Raw genomic sequence first — 17,167 nt, forward strand, 5'->3', positions numbered from 1 at the left:
AGCCACCCTCACCAGTAACTGGCCATCAGACCTTTGCTTATGCATCTCCCGGGATGGGATACTTGTTCCCCCTAGAAGAAACCCTTTCCACAGTAAGGAATTCTGAGTATCAAAGCCTTGTCTTCTACTATTTTGAAAATTTCCTGAAGTCCTGAAATGTCCCATAGCCACATCCCACTCTGCCCTGCCAGACAGGCTGTCAAGTCCCTGGAAAGGACCAAAGTGTAGCCGTCTCAAGCAAGTACTATATAAACCTGTGTAATTTTTTTAACACAGTTGTGTGTGATTGACTTACCCACTTGAACTCATGAAGGCTTCTCTCAGCATTCAGATTTCTAGTGCCACAGAACATTTGACAAATTCAGTTTAATTTTACCAACACTTGCTAAGCTTGTTTGTAATTAGATCTCCTTTCTACTTATTTAGCACTCCCTTGTTCAACTACCAACAAAGAGAGTTAGGGGTCAAGGCAAAATTCAGACAGAACGCTTTGTTTTGTCCAGACATATAAATCTGATGATCAATAAACCGATTAGTCTAAAAGGCGCCCATGATATGAAAATCCATGCTTTTGAAGGTGGTAGGAACTCTGCAACTGAAAAAGGTTATGACAGTGAAGAGAGATTCAGGAGAGAGCTATAAAGGTTTTATCTTGCTAATGTACACACTCTCTTTATTGTCCTGTTCAATGGAACCTAAAAATATGGTTAGGAACCTGAGACAAACAACAGGCATCATAAACAATGTCTCTTTTATAAGGCAGAGCTGGGATTTCTAGTGATAAAATTCCTTTCTTCTCTCATGATGCTGCTTTTAGTGAAACAAGACACAAAGGCCAAATATACCAAATGCCCAGAATTGTACTGCAGAGACTATTAACTCAGAAAGAGCTCTACCCAATGCATAGGAAAGCACTGAACTCTGGACCTAGCTTTACATTAATTTGCTATGCAATTTTGGGAAAATTGCTGTTCTTCTGGGCTCCAGTTCTTCCTCTGAAAGGTTGAATGTTAGCCTCTAATGTCCTGAAGGCATTGCATTCCAAATCCTCATTCTGTGACCTGTAGATTTAGAATTCCTTTCAGGGTAGCCAGGCCTCCAGTGAGTAAAAAGTTTATTTGGGTAAAAACCTATGATTTGTTTTGACAGGAAGTCTGAGTTCTTTTACTTAGATACATGAAGTAATAAACCCTGACTTTGTGATAAACAAGGTATCCCAGGCCATAGCCCCAGAGAAATGTTCAGTATTCTCTGAGGGTATGGATAGGATCATCAGCTATTCACAGAAAGTCTTCTGCAATGAGATCCTCAGAAAATTCCTGCTGAAATAATTAAAGACTTAGAATGTCAGCACCAGAAAAGCCTTGAAACTATTTAATCCAAATGAAAATATTCCCCGAGAGAAGAGATGGGCTGATGCCCTGAAGGAGCCCAGGCTTTGAGCCTGGACAATTTCAGCAGCTTCGATTAAGACCCTCCTGACCCACATGGTCACATTGAGAATCATGTGGTTAGAGGAAGTGCCTCTGTGAGCAGTCACTCTTTTTTAGCATCTATTCCTCCCAGGATCTTGTCTAGGGTCTTTGCAGTTCTGTTTCTGTCATCCTGAACTGTCTAGCAAGCAGAGCCTTCATCTACAATAGCATCTCTTTGGCTGCCAAGGGTGTTAGGGCTACCGATTTGTATTCTGAGTATGTGTGTCTCATTTCATAACATGAAGAAAGGAACACATTCTTAGACAAGGTTATTCTTAGATGTGGAATCCAAATTCGACTGCAGTCTCTTGGCATCTTTTGATTTTCCTCAGAGGGACAGTCGCAACACTTTGTAATATGGTTGTCCTTGTAGCACAGAGTGGGTAGTATGCCTTTCCTGGGGAAGATAAAAATTCCAGAGCACACTCTCCAGCAGCATAAAGGCTTGTTGAAGAATCATAAAATCACAGCATCTTAACCAGAAAATTTTAGAATCTTAAGAGTCCTGGAATCTGTGTTCCAAGTTGGAATAAACCATAGTAGTTCTTAAAGTTTAGCTTTCTGTCTCTTTTAGTCTCTTGGATTGGTCTCTACTTGCCTACCTCCAGGGCATTCCTATCTTTCTACGTAGTGAGAGAGAGAGAGAAAAAAAAAAATAGCTAACCTGCAGGAAGTGCTTGTAATATATCAAGCCAAGTATTAAATGCAGTGCACTTACCAATGTATTTGTCACAGTAGCCCTGTGAAGTAGGTACTGTTACTATGCTGTTTCACAGGTGAGGAGATGATGTATTCCATAGGCAGTAGTAGCAAGAGTTGAAGTTTGGGTGCTCGTACTCACTGCTCTCTGCTGTAGTGCTTTCCAAGATAGGCACCTTCGGATTCAGGGTTTCCTGCTCTCTAGCATGGAAAAGAAACCCTTTCGATTCGGCAGGACTTTCTATACCTCAGTTTTGTTTTGTTTTCGGGTGTGTGTATGTGGTGTTGGGCATCAAACCCATGACCTCGTGCAAGCTGGGCAAGCATTCTGTCACTGAGCTGTACCCCCAGTACCTCTATACCTTGTTTTATTCCTTTAAGTCAGGGTCAATAAACTTTCCTATAAAGGGCCAGACAATAAATACTTTAGGCTTTTCAGGCCATAGCGCCATACAGTCTCTCTAACTAGGAAAGTAGCAATAGTATGTAAACAAGTAAATGTGGCCATGTTACCTTACAGTTTTATTTAACAAAACAAGCTGCAGTTATAGAAAACCACAGTCTGGAGATTGCCTATCTTCAATGTTAAAAGTATGAATAAAAGATTCTGTGGTAAAATAAATTTGGGAAAAAAAGTTTCCTGCATATCCCCATGTTAGAGATTTACAGTTCACCCTATTATTTTAAAAATTTCCCCTCCCCTCCTAAATAAGAAACTAAGGCCCAGAAATTTGGCATTCATTACCCAAGTCACACAAAGCCAGAATGTAGCCTAGATCTCTTCAACAAAACCCAGCTCCACTCTGCCCCTAGGCCCTTCTTGCAGAAACAGCCCCTTAGATCTAAAAGGGTCCTTGGTGAGCATATTATAGGTGAAAGAGCCGAATCCCAGAGAGGTTCAGTGATGTCAGCCAGACCTACCCAAAACAGGAAGAAGCCACCCCAACACCTCCCCACTGGGCTTCAAAGCCAAGGCTCCCTGGCACTGTCCCTTCAACTCAGAAAGTAGTCTAAAGACTCTAAACTAAAAAGACTTGACCTTTCTGAGTCTCAGGATCCCTTTGTGTAAAGTGAGAGAGCTGGAGTCACTTCATGATCACTTGGTTCCATGGGATGAGTCCCTTTGGTGATGCTATAAAGACAAAGTCTTGTTCCTGAGTACCTGTGTTCAAGTTCTTCCTGTGACTCCCTTTTCAGAGACCTCACAGGCAGCACTGTTCACATAGCCACTTGTGAGCTTCTTGGGGTCTGACTTCTGAGTCCCAGCTTTTGTCCATCCTGCTGAGGCAGAGACATGGGCAATTATGAATCTGTATTCCCTTACTTCAGGCCTTTGGAGCAGAAACGACCCTTCTCCCAGCCCCAGGAAGACAGAAAAGGCCAGCTCTAAAAGGCAAAGTTTTCAACATCTCAGAAGATGAGGATTTCTGAGTGTTTTAAATGGGAGTTTTACCTTCAAATTTGTTAGGAAGCAGGGGACTGTGGTTGATGGAAGTCCATAAAGGGAGAAAGATACAAGAAGAAAAAGAGAGAAAGGGGAGAGAGCAAGATGGAACCAACAGCAAAAGATCCTGTGGGGTGCTGAGTGAAAAGCAAGAAGGCAGCGTAGCAATAAGGAACGCATGGACTGAAGGGCTTCCATCTGTGTGCACCTGCCTTTCTCATAAAGGCAACTCAAAACCCCAGGCTGTCAGAGCTGAAAGAGTCCCATAAGAGACCATCTGCTTCTGGCCTCTTGTTTTATGGATGAGATCCCTGAAACCTAGAGAAGTAAAAGTTGCCCAAATCTTTAATGCGGCCCTGTGCACCAGGACAGGGGAGCTGCCCTGGGAGCAGGGTTCTCTGGGCAGAGCCCTGTTTCTCTTGTTTGTCCTCATCTGTGTTTCCAGCCTTGATTAAGCCCATCTTTGTCTGAGGAATTTTGACTGGGATCTGCTGCCTTCTAGCAATGCTGTTCTGCCAACTAACTGGAGGTTTCTCTTATTGCCTTGATACAGGATATACTGCAGGGACACCATACAAGGTCCCACCAACCCAGAGTAATACTGCTCCGCCCCCCTATTCCCCATCACCCAACCCCTATCAGACGGCCATGTATCCAATCAGAAGTGCCTACCCCCAGCAGAATCTGTATGCCCAGGTAGGTGTACATGGAGGTCTGGACCAATCTCTTCTGCAGGAACCTCCAGCCTGGGTGGGATGGGGTAAGAAAGAGAAATGGGAGTTCATGGGTCTGACCAACCATCACTTTGATATCACTGAAGCAGTGTTCCTGCAGTCTGCTTACTCTCACTCCAGGTAAGCCCCTAAAGAGATAAAGCACAGAGTCATTCAGATTAACAGAGCTCAGATATCAGAAGAGCACAAACTCTTAGACATCATCTAGTTCAATTCTTTTGTTAAACAAGTAGGGAAGCTGAGACCCAGAAAGGGGAATGGTTTGTCCAAGATCATACAGTGAGGTATTCCTTGAGTCAGGATGAGACCCTGTAATCTCTTGGTCTTCTCTCTCCCACCCTCATATCCACCCTTCCTTGATAAAGTTTTTGAGCCAAGTAGGAAGGAGAAGATCTGCTACCAGTGCCCTCTGTGACCTTGAGCAAGTTATTCTTAATTCTTAAGTGTGCCATAGCGCTACTGTCTGGGCTCCTTTGGCTGCAGAATGTGTGCACTTGGAGGGAACTGATTTGAGAAGGGACCATATGAGGCTCCAACATTGCCTGGCACATTTTTTTGGAGTGACAATTCTACATGAGATGTGAAGGTGGGGAGAGCATTTTCTCTTTAGTTTAAAAACTAGCTGTATTATAGAATAGAATGCAAAACATTAAAAAAAAGGCTTGAGATCAGTTTTTCTCATTCATGTACGGTACCTTGTACTATGTTCTCAGACCTATGAAGTTACAGTGAGCCTTTTGTCATTATTTAGTATTAAGATTTGAGAATTTCTGGATTCAGATTATCTCAGGGGGTCTGTCTCCTTCCAGGGGTCAGCAGGCCCAGGGACTATAGCAGCAGGAAGCAGTCTTGTGATCTGGGCACTGGGAAGTCACCTCAGATTTGTGATCTGGGCACTGGGAAGTCACCTCAGATTATTGTCTCCATTCTCACCTTTGGTCAGAGGGGACATAGATAGTAAGAGACATCTTGGGAAATGTCCATTTGGTGGCAGTTTCAGAGTGTAAGCTGCCAGCATTTGCACCAGTATGATAACACTGCTGAAAATCCTTCAGGATAAGTGTACAAGTGCTCTGGAGTTCTCAGCCCTGTGCATCTGTTGATTGATTGTAGTCCCTACTTGTAAATTTTAGGCAGCTTGGGCCGGCAGAAAGGATCAAGTGGTAGAGCACCTGCCTAGCAAGCATAAAGTCCTGAGTTCAAAACCCCAGTACCACCAAGAAAAAAAAAGGAATTAAATTTTAGGCAGCTTATAAAAGTACACTGCAATAAAATATAAATTATTATAATGTTAAAGTCAGGGTAAAGGTTACCCCATTAGGTTTTCAGAGCAGCCCAAGGAGCAAGGCAGGACAGGGGAAGAGCTTTGCTTTTCAGACCAAGCTGAGCCAGCACTGAAATGACCATAGGAACTGTCACATAGGGAGACAAAGCATAGCCCCATCTGGGGCTTAGATCTTGTGTCTCTGGATCAGTGCTTCTCTCAGCCCATCCCTAGGGACTAGGAAAAACAGAACCCCCCCCCACCCTTTCTTCTCCACATCTTGCCACCTTGCCAAGAGCCTATGTGACCTAAGCCTCTTTCCCCCAGGGAGCCTACTATACACAGCCGGTGTATGCTGCCCAGCCCCATGTCATCCACCATACCACGGTTGTCCAGCCTAACAGCATTCCCTCTGCCATCTACCCGGCACCTGTTGCTGCCCCCAGGACCAACGGAGTGGCCATGGGCATGGTGGCAGGCACCACCATGGCGATGTCAGCAGGTGAGGGCAGCATCTGCTTCAGTGTTCTTCACTCTTCTCCAGGAACTCCTGACAGCAGGGAATAATCATGGAACTGGCTGTAGCACAGCAGGTGAAGTAGTGTGTCAGGTGGTTTCAGGAAGCCAGAGGAAGGACCCTGTGATTCTGTTGCAGGGTTGAGAAAGGCTTCATCAAGAAAGGCGTATTGAGCTAGGTCTTAAAGGGTAAATGGAGGCTATGCACAGGTGTGAAAGAGGGAAGAATAGTGCAGGCAGAAGTGAGTGTGGCAGGTTCACAGAATGCAAAGGGACTAAGGAATTTAGGAAATAGAGGCATGGGAGTAGAAGGGTGGCTGGTACCTCTGCAAGGATATGATGATGAAAAGACTTGGGTACCATTAGGTAAGGGAACTAACAATGGGCGTTAAGCATGGGATAGACGAGGTTGTGTTTGAACATGATGTCTAGCTGTAGGCTGGAGGCAGGATAAGCAATGGAGAGGCTGGAAACAAGGAGGCCAGTGAGGAGGCTGTCAGTGTAGTTTAAGGTAGGCTTCCAGTAGCAGCAAGAGGCAATGTTATTTAGCAAGCAGGAGCATAAGGCCTGGTCCCATATTAATTGTAAGAGATGAGGGAGGCAGTAGTCCCTGAAGACTCCCCTCCCATGCCAGAAATCAAACCAGAGCACTGCCTTACAAAACCTTGAGAGTGTGGGTGAGGGAGCAGAGCTTTAGGAAGGTCTTTGGGTGAGTGGACACCTTGGGATAAAAACAGGTATTCCCATGAAGGGTGTGAGAATACCAGTGGGCTGTGACCACCAAGTTTTAAAGAACCAGCTAAGTCACCATGTGAGGAAAGAGAGCACAGGGGTAGAGTGGGCATTTAGATTTTATTTTGCCCCTTACACTAGCAAGCTACCAGATACCTGCTCAGTGCTGACCCTGTTGTTTCAGGTCCTGGGGACCAGATTTCTATAGGTCACAGCAGAGCCTTGCCCAGTGTAGTGTGGGAGATATAATCACAAACACCAACAATTACTACTCTGTGTGTTTGTGCAATAAATAATTATACAGAGGGAGCTAGGCATGGTGGTACATGCCTATAATCCCAGCTACTTATAAGGTGGAGACAAGAGGATTGCAGTTTGAAGCCAGCCCTGGCAGAAATAGTCAGCAAGACCCTATCTCATAAAAAATAAGCCAGCTGAGTGCTAGTGGCTCATACCTGTAATCCTAGCTACATGGGAGGTTGAATCAGGAGAATCACAGTTAGAGACTAGCCCAGAGTGTGTGAGACCCCCTCTCAACCAATAGCTGGACCTGATTCTGTGCACCTCTTATCCCAGCTACACCTTAGGAAGATCATGGTTCCAGGACAGCCCGGTCAAAAAAGTTCACGAGGCTCCATCTCAACAGAGAAAAAGCTGGGCATGGTGGCTTATGTCATCCCAGCTACAGTGGGAAGGATAAAATAGGAAGGTCACCATCCAGGCCAGCCTGAACAAAAAGCAAGACCCTATCTCAAAAATAACCAGAGCAAAAAGGGCTGGAGGTGTGGCTTATGTGGTACAGTGCTTGCCTAGCAAGCATGAGGCCCTGAGTTCAAATCTCAGTACCACCAAAAAAAAAAAGCATGCAAAGAAAAGTAAAGGGAGATTTCCAAAGAATAGTGATTGATTCTGTTCTCTGGCATCCACAAAGTTCCTTCCTTAGAGGGACACTTGCCTTGCAAGATAAAGGGACAGGGAGATGGGAGCTTAGATAGAGGGAGCAGCCATGCAGACGACCATGGTTTCATCCTCTTTGTCCTTGTCCCCTGGTACAGCCTCATCAGGTTTCCTCTTCTTTCTCTGGATGCCCAGGTACTCTGCTGACTACACCCCAGCACACTGCAATTGGAGCACACCCTGTCTCCATGCCCACATACAGGGCCCAAGGAACCCCAGCTTACAGCTATGTGCCCCCGCACTGGTAAAGCCTGCAGCCCATCCAAGTGAGTGGGGCCAAGGTGGGAGAAATGGGAGGGGACATATACAGCAACTGCCTCAAAGCTCTTGGCTTGAGCCTGGAGCACAGGTGTTGCAGGGGCAGGTGTCAGTTATCAGTTGCTTTCCTGTTCCACAGTCTGTTATACTGCTTTTATTAATAACTGTCATGCTACATACTTTACTGCACTCAAAATTTTCATAGCAGCTCTGTGAAGTAAGAATCATTGGCTCTGTTTTGTAGATAAATACATAGCTCAACACCACTCAGCCAGTAAAAATTGAGCTGGGACTTGAACTCCTGTCCTGTACTACTAATTCTTTACTATATGGTCTTCAGACATTAAATAAAATCTTACCTAAACCAGAGATTAGGTCTGTTGGAATCACGTGGAGACTGTGTGTCAGCCCTGACCAGCAGTCCCATTACTGCCGTCAGCAACAACTAAGGCATGTCAGTGAACTGCACTAACCAGTTCCACGGGAGGAGGACAGGGAAGCAGCAGCTCCTCCGGGAGGGCACAGAGGGATCCATTTATGGCTCCCAGTCAAGGGGAGGGGGTCTAGAGGCTTCCTGAAGTGGCCTGTGGAATATCACTGTCTCTTGGTTTCCATTCCTCCCCCAGATCTGGAGTCACACATTGTATGCAACTACTCAAGTCTTACACCGGTGCTGGAGCAGTCCCCTAGCAGCACCACCTCTATTTGCAAGAAGAGACAACGGAAGTGCAAGGGTCACTTTATGCATCTTTAATGGTTTTGGTTTTTATTTTTGGTTTTTGTAAAAGCTGCTTTTTCTAATCTCTTGTCTCTCCCCTTGCTAGCCACTGCCCTTCCAGCTCTGTCTCTTCCTCCTGCCTGCCCAGACCATGTCCTTGCTACACTTCTTTTCTTCCTCAAGTATCCTGTCCCCAGGATCCCCGTACAGTGGCAGGCAGAGAGTGGGGTTTATTGCAGTGGTTCAGTTGTAGGCTCAGTTTCATTTGAAGAGCATAAATAGATGTTGCCCTCAGGTCTGAGGTAAGAACTCAGAACTGTTGAGCAGTAACTGCTCTGGTTTTTCTTAAGATTACCTTCTGAGAACCATTGCAACAGACCAGGAGCAAACCACCTGATTATGTAGGAGTGTTATTAGCAGCTTCATACCCTAGGCTGAGAACCTGGGAAAACTAGAGTCTTTGGGAAATTTAGGGAAGGGTGTCGGGAGGGAGGGCACAGTGGGAAAGGAGAGGGAAAAAAGGGAGACAGGTGCTCACCTGATTGGTTTGGAAGGTCTCTGGCCACATTGTATGGGCCTGACGTTCTGATTTGCACAGTGATGTTAACTGACCTGGCACTTCCTCAAAAAATGATTTTGACCTCAGACCTGCCAAGCAGCTGCAGGCTGGTGGGATCCCAGTGTCCCAAGGCCAGGTTCCCTGCATAATCCAGACCTCGGTCTCTGAACCCTCCTTGGACCCATTCTAATGAGGAGTGTCCTCCTGATTAGAGTGGGTACCTGTGGCATTTCTCTCCCTTGCCCTTCTGTCCTTTCCAGTGCCAGGGCTCACTTGTCTGTCTGTAGGGCTGGCAGGCAGGCAAAGCTCTTGGTTATCTTGTGCCATTCATGGCCAAAGTGAAGGAACCACATTCCAGGTGGGTGCTGGCGGCTCTGAAGGTCAGGATAGTGAAGGAAAAGCAATAGCAATAATCATTTCATAGACTCATGGAACTGAAGGGACCTTAGCAATCATCTCATCCATTCCCCTGTTTGACAGATGAAAAAACTGAGGCCCAGAGAAGAGGACCTCTCAGTAAATTAGCATTAAATGCAGCCTTCCTCCCTAGTGACATGTTGCCTAAAAAAATTTAGCTAGGGATGGATTGGCTTGATTTTGTAAAAATTAAATCTGCGGCACCCACACCTGGTGAGCTCTGGAATGATCTCTAGGCTCTTGTTTCTGCTCTTTTCCCCCATGGACTCCAAAGACGGGGGTTGAATACTGGGCAGAGGCCACATGGGGACAGGTGGCAGGAACAGAAATTGCAAATGAAGAAATAGCATTTGGAAATTCTGTGAAGACATCTGGAATTTTCGTCCTATACCTGGTTCTACCCCTAGAAAAAGGAGCTGGTGGGATGGCTGGAGAGGAGAGACTATGCTTTTAGGACAGTAGCCTCTCATCCTAAGAAGAAAGGAAGAAAGTGGGAGCCATCAGGAGAGGAGGACAAGGATGAGGCCCAGCAGACATGGGCTCATTCAGGAGAAGAGGGACCCCTGGGACAAGGAGGTCCCTGCTAGTCTCAGCCAGGAGCCTGGATTGCCCAGCAGCCCCTCTGGGGTGGAGCAGGAACATTTTACTGTACAAAATGGGATCATTAACAACATTTGGGACTTTTAGTAACTTTTCATTTTAAATTCATGTAAACTTGGACATATCCTTCCCCCTGCTTCCCATGTCCCCCTAAAGGAGGAAAGAAATAGGACACTCTTGGGCTGGAAGGACCCCAAGAAACTGTCTCCAGGAGGTCAGAGCCTATCAGCATCCCTGGCCCAGAGCTAGGAGTTAGGGACCCCACCTTCCTAGCCTTGCTGGGAATTTCAGGACTAGTAAGAGAAAACCCGGCTGTTCTGTGTAGCCTGCTCTGGAGTGCTGATAGAATTTCATTGTAAAACAACAGAAAGATTTCCAGTGTTACTCCATTTCTTTTTTCTTTTTTTTTCTGGCACTGCCACTTCCCACCTGTTTTTGTTTTGTAGAGGCAGGTGAAGGTTATCTAGGTTATGTCATATGTGTTTTTAAAATGCCAAAATAACAATAATGATAATAATAGGAAACTTTTGCATTTGTCAGGTGCTTTATAGATTTCAAAGCACTTTACAGCCTTTAATTTATTGGCCCTAAGAGAGAGACAGGGTCAGTTATTCTACTCATTTCACAAATGAGGAAAACACATTCCAGAAGGAAAGTAAATGGCCCAAAGTGAACTCGAAGCTGGAATCCTAATAGGATTTCTAGACCCTGCTGCTTCCAGGTGGGCTGCGTGGGACCACAGAAGAGAAAAAAAAAAAGAGACCTAGGAATGACTTGTAACTTTTGTTCTTTCTACACTCATGAGTAAAAGTAAATACCTGTATCTCATAGTTCACAGAGCAGTTTAACATCCGTCATATGGCTTAACCCTGATAAGATGAATCCCAGGCTGGCTCCTATCTCTTTCTCTCTCAGCCTGACTCACACAAGCTCATATACCCAAGCGTCTTTGCTCTTAACTCTGGTATGTAATTTGAGATCAAAGGGAGGCCCCCTAAAGGTTATGTCATATGTGTTTTTAAAATGTAAAAATAAGCATTGAAATGCTGTGTTCTAGAGGAGCCAGGCCCAGTTCCCCCTTTTCAGTATGAGCACCTGAGCCTCAACCTCTTGTTTGACAGAGATCTACAAGCCTGCCCAAGCTTAGGGAGTTGCTGCAAAGTAACTGAGCCCAGGAGAGTGGGGTAGTGTGTGCCTCAGGTAGGATGAACAAAGCTCCTGGCAAGGTCACAGGCATCTAGCAGGAGGTACTGTACCATTCACAAAGACTGGATGGCCCGGTGGTCAAGCTGGGTAGGTCAGAGCTAGAAGGGCCCTCCCTCTCCTAGGACAAGGGACAGGTACATGTGACTTAGTGAGCTGCAGCACTGGCATTAGCACATATACCCTCTCTCCTTCCCACACCTCTACCTCTCCCCAGCTCAGCAACTTAGTGGCCAGGGCCAGGAGAAAAGGTGGTTCAGTTCACCAGCCAACCCTCTTGGCTTCCCCCACCTACTACCTGAGTCTGTCTTCACAGCCTAGAGTCCAAAAAGTTTGAATCTGGAAATTGGATTGACCCATAATAGTGAAAGCCTGAAACAATCTTTTACAATGCTGTGGGGAAAAAATACATAATACATACTTCTTCCCATGACGTAACAGTTACTGTTCTCGTTCTTATGTCAGTGACCCGAAAGTGCATATCCCCTTCCTTGAATATTCAATAAGGTCACATATACCTGTCCAAAGCTCTTTTGACATGTAAAGTGTTTTGACAATAGATGAGAATCTAATGCTTAGAAGGGTTAAGCTATCTGCCAAAGGACAGACAGCTTGTAAGTGCAACAGCCAAGATCTGAATTCTTCAAATTCTCTGCTCTTTCTGCTGCCACCTGCTGGGTCTCTTGAGTCTACCCGTCTGCCCCCAAGTAGAGGAAGACTATGGAGACCTAGGAGGTTCGGTTCTCTCGGCCAAGCAGATTTTTATGAACTTCTGCTTTGGGCCGAGACCTGTGATGGGCCCTGGTGACCCAGAAGCATGTCACATGGCAGCACAGAGAGCATGAGAATTTGCAACAGAAGGCCTAATCTGAACAGTAAACAAGGATAGCACCAGGCATCTTCCTATTGAAAGGCCCATGTCTAGGAAGCCTGCACATCCTGGCTTTCTGACTCCTGTCCAGATCCAGCAAGATAGCACTTCAGTGGGACCTGGCATAGCCTTGAGTGGCTGAGAGCTTATCTCAACTGGAGTCTTAGCTCACAATCATGGGTGAGAACCAGGCCAGTAAGTAGGCTGTATGTATCCTAATCCTTTCCCCTGGCCACCCAAATTATTTCAAATTTGAGGTAGTCTCCTCTCAGAAAACGGGATGCTTTTTTGGCTTGCTTTGTTAAAGGCCTTCAGAAATGAATCATATGGAGTTTAAAAATAGGACGAGCCTGTTGGTCACCAACTTCTGGCATCCTCATTGTGCAGATAGAACACATTCAGCAAGGCACTGGCTGAGCTGCACATCAAATTCCTTGGCTCTGCTCATTGGCAAGAACCTGCTCTGAGTCCTATGATCTTCATCATAGCATTCTGGCTGGATCGGTCACCATCCACCGTGATGTAGCTCCTCACATACAGCATGGTGGACAGTGCCAGCTTTGTTTTTTCATCTGTATCACCACATACTACTGGGTGTACAGCCCCTAGCATCTTGCAGGCTTGAGAATCTAGAAGGGCAGACTGGGTGATGGAGAGGGCAAGGGGAAGCAGGCGCTTGGTGGTGTGCAACTCCCTGGAGTCCAGGCCCACAAACGTTCAAAAGCAGGATTAGTTTAAGAAACTCAGCCAGATTAACTGGTGAGATTCCACCCGTAAGCGTCTAGACACTTGGGCCTCACATGCCAGGTGGCTGCTGGGCTTGTCCTTCACCCATCTATTGCCACCTCTCCTAGAAAACTTCTGAAATTTAGCATTATATGATTATAGGACCCAGCCTTCAAAATTTCTGGTAGGCCAGCTTTCAGTATTTCCATGGCCAACCTTACCTGAGCCATACTTGGGTCCCACTCACTCATTTTCCCCAGTGTATATTTCCTACCTTGCACGCTAATGAGTCCATCCCAGAGGCCAGCTGAGGAACACAAGAATTGGAACTGGCTGCCACAAACCCATTAAGGGACCCAAGAACATCTGCCTCCCTGTGACTGCATCAATAGCCCTAGGCATCCTTGTGGCAGTGAGTTCCTCTACCTATAGAGTCTCCCTGTAGAGTGGGGGTTTTCCTTCCTAAAGAGAACAGATAAAACAGCTTTGCAAATGAGTACTAGCCCATGGGAATCAAATGAGTGAAATCGGCTTTGGACCTGACCCTAGCAAGACCAGCCATCCTTAGGCTCCAGCCTTCCTCCTCGTGCCTAAGAGTCAGGGAAAGAGCAGGACTGGCCCAGAGACCTTCTTGTTGGGTCAACCAGATGATCTGGTTTGTGACTTGAGATCCTCCTTCCCCACAAGAGGTCAGGCTAAGCCTCTGGCACCTGGGATTTTCTTTGATGATCTTGCAAGGCCAAGGGCTTGTCCCTTTCCTGACTTGAAGGCATCTGCATCCCTCGTTCATATCACACGACAGAGAAGCCTGTCCTCATGGCATGTAACATCCTTGTGAAGAGAGCGTTGTATATGATTTTGTATTTTTTAATTCATTTTAATCTACAGGTTGGAATCTAATTTTTAAATTTTATTGGAACTCACATTTTAAAAAATAAAAGTGTTTAAAGATGATGATAATAATAATAAACCTTTGACCAGTGTCTTCCAAGTAGTTTGATCAAAGAATTTAGATGTGTTTTCAAAACACAACCTGGAATGTAAAGATTGGAAAGCCCTTTGGCCTCACTTGTGTGTATGAAGTGTAAATCTGGTTTTGTTTTGTTGTTTTGGATTACTTTGGGTTTCGTTTCATTTTGTTTTGAAGATCAGATAGTGATCACTCTGAAAGATTGGCCAAGAGTTTGTAACTATGATATTTACTGTAAGCTGTAGAACATTCTCAATGACTATTAAAAAAAAAAAGTTCCCCCCCCCAAAAAAAAAAAAGTCTTAGGTGACCAGACTGAGTGGTTCTTGGGGGAGGGAGGCACAGAAAATCACCACTTGGACCAGTGAATGTCTGTCTGGGCTTCCTCAAACCAAGTCAGTTCTACACTTGTTTTTAATCCACTAATAGCTGCTCTGAGCTGGGTGTTGTGGCTCACAGCTTTAATGCTAGCACTCTGGAGGCTGAGGCAGGTGAACCAAGAGTTTGAGACCACCCTGGGCTACATAGTGAGACCCTGTCTCAAAAACCAAACCAAAGCACACCAAAAGAGTCTCACAGTGGATAGGAACTGGAAGTGTCAGCTTCAGCATTTGGATCAAGTTGTGTGAATGGGAGCTCAGTGAGGCCATTAGGAGCTAACATCTATTGAAGCTGGGGTGTAGCTCGGGTAGAGCATTTGTGTTAGGCCCTAGGAGAGATCTACCAACTACAGAGTGCTTCCTCTGTGGCTGGGCTTGCCACTCACTTTCTGCTTCTTTTGACTAAAGCTCTATCTTTAGTCCCATCTGAGGGGCAGCTGAGGAGGTCAAGAGCCAAAGTTACAGAGCTGGTGAGGGGTGGTTGGAACTCACAATTGGTCTGGCTCCAAAACCCAGTCACTAAAGCCCACATTCTGTCCACCCTGGAGGAGACCTTTTCATAAAGGGTGGAAACTCATTGCATTTGCTCCTCCCCACCACAGTGGGGCTGGCAGATGGAAAGCCAAGGGGGAGCTTGGTGGTTTATAGTTACAGGGCGGTTGAGGCCATGTGGCCTCATCCAGTCATCAGGTGCTGTCAGTTTTACCTCCTACACATCTGAATTTCCTGTTCCCTGTCTGGTGACTGCCACTGCCCTAACCCAGACCCCAAATTCTCTCCTTGGGCCATCTGGCCATCTTGCTTTCCCAGGGCCACACCTCCAATTCAGCCTGCTCAACTGGAGAGCAAACAGGCCAAGAATGAGGACTCTGAAAGACTGAAGCCAAGCATTTGTCAATGATACTTACTCTAGACTGAAGAACATTCAGTAATTAAAGTTAACAAGAGCTAGGGGTGTAGCTCAGCAGTAGAGTACGTCGTAGCCTGTGTGAGTCCCTGGGTTTAATCCCTAGCACCCCAAAAATAAAAAAGTTGTAGTGACCACACTGAGTGGTTCAGGGTGGGGTGGGATGGAATGGGCACAGAAGACCAGCTCGTGGGCCAGTGGGTTTGGCTTGACTTACATTGCAGCTGGACTTACATACACACTTCAGTGCCTCCCCCAGCCTTACCCTGTGCCTCCCTGGCATCCTCCTAGCCTCCCTCCTGTCCTTGACCCAGCATGGAATCCAGGGAGAGGTGATGGCACTTTGGCCCAGGTACTGCAAGTCACAGAGATCAGTTTCTCTAGGACAGGATGGAATTTATTAGGTTAAGCTGCAGGTAACAGTGGCAGGGCTGCTGTCCAGAAGTGGGCAGCAGCCCACCATGGGCTGTAGAGAACTGGGCTGCAGCCCCCACCATGCTGGGGTTGGGGTTAATGGAATGAGGTCAAACTCAGAACCCCTCACAGGGTAAGCCAAGCCCCACTCTTGTCCTCTAGCTCCCACCTCTTGTCAGCGGCCTGGGTCTAGCGAGGGAGAGCTGAGGGAGTTGCAGGATCTTCCAAGGAACAAGCCAGGAAAGCTCCTGGGTGTGGGTGGGCCCTGCAGGCCAGGGGCACCACACATACCTACTTGATCCTCTGCTCTGGCTTTTCACCCCACCCTTGGGGACTAGCCTCAATACCCCAAGGGGTAAGTGAAAAAACAGACCAGTCCTTCCTACAAGCAGGAGACTGGGAGGAGGGAGCACAGTGCTCACCTTACTGGCTAGGAGTCCAGATCTGGTCCTAGTCTCCACCCTGTCTGTCTAGCATCTGAATGCAGCCCCCCCACCCCAGGCTTGGTGGGCAGGCAAGACCCCATCCAGCCTTTTCCCTGGGGAAGGAGGTGGGAGGGAGGTTCAAATTCCTGCCTCACCCACAGGTCATCCAAATCCTAGGGGAAGTTGGGTGGGTGAAACGGCTGGCTGAGTGGACAGCCAAGTTTGAGAGGTCAGACGAACAGCTGGCAAATAGAGATGTCAACTGCACTGTGTAGTCTCAGACGACATTTCCTTGGGGGCACTGGTGATGCCTATTAGTCACCTACCCTATGTGCTACTCCAGAAAATTCCTCCTGATAACAGCCTCCCTGTCTCTTCCTTTCTTCTACTTCAGGTGAAACTTTATCTTCTGTTCCTCAGAAGTGCCCTTGCCCATCTGAGGAGCCCCAAAGCATGTCTACCTGTCCTCTGTTAAGGATGGGTTTTTTTTTTTTTCTGCAGCTTGCAGACTGGGCCCCCCACCTTGGTTTCTGCCATCTGTGCGGCTCCAGCATGGCTGCCTATGGCTGCTGCAGGCTGGCCTCTACACACACGCGCACGCACACCCCATCAGGATCACTTCATAGCACAAATGTGGGGAGGTCAATGGTGTATACGTGGGTCACCCTCGTTCCTATTCAAACAGCATACCAGTGAGACCAAATTAACTAAAAAACATCTCTCCCAAAACCTAAAGCATAGGCAGACTTTTGCACAAAACTGTCTCCCTCAGTCAACTTGGACCTAGCCCTGCCACCACCACTCCACTGAGGACTCCCACCAAGTCCAAGGGGCCTAGCAGCCCCACCCTCCTCCCCACCCTTTGGCTCTCTCCTGGCTTGCTTTCTGCCTCCCTTTC

The 17,167-nt window shown here is 46.7% G+C and overlaps 1 protein-coding gene across 4 annotated transcripts in view; it reads left to right on the forward strand.

Moving 5' to 3' along the window:
• Positions 1 to 14,158, forward strand: part of Fam168a (family with sequence similarity 168 member A) — a 164,326-nt gene extending 150,168 nt beyond the window's left edge. For all 4 annotated transcript variants that reach the window (XM_074083475.1, XM_020176709.2, XM_020176705.2 and 1 more), the window contains 4 exons: positions 4,172 to 4,314; positions 5,944 to 6,118; positions 7,957 to 8,087; positions 8,706 to 14,158. In XM_074083475.1, coding sequence (XP_073939576.1) covers positions 4,172 to 4,314; positions 5,944 to 6,118; positions 7,957 to 8,069 — 431 coding nt within the window. In that variant the 3' untranslated portion in view covers positions 8,070 to 8,087; positions 8,706 to 14,158. The remainder of the gene's footprint in view (positions 1 to 4,171; positions 4,315 to 5,943; positions 6,119 to 7,956; positions 8,088 to 8,705) is intronic.
• The last annotated feature ends 3,009 nt before the right edge of the window (positions 14,159 to 17,167 follow it).

This window comes from Castor canadensis, chromosome 1 (genome assembly GCF_047511655.1).
Source record: "Castor canadensis chromosome 1, mCasCan1.hap1v2, whole genome shotgun sequence".
Classification (NCBI taxonomy): Eukaryota; Metazoa; Chordata; class Mammalia; order Rodentia; family Castoridae; genus Castor; species Castor canadensis.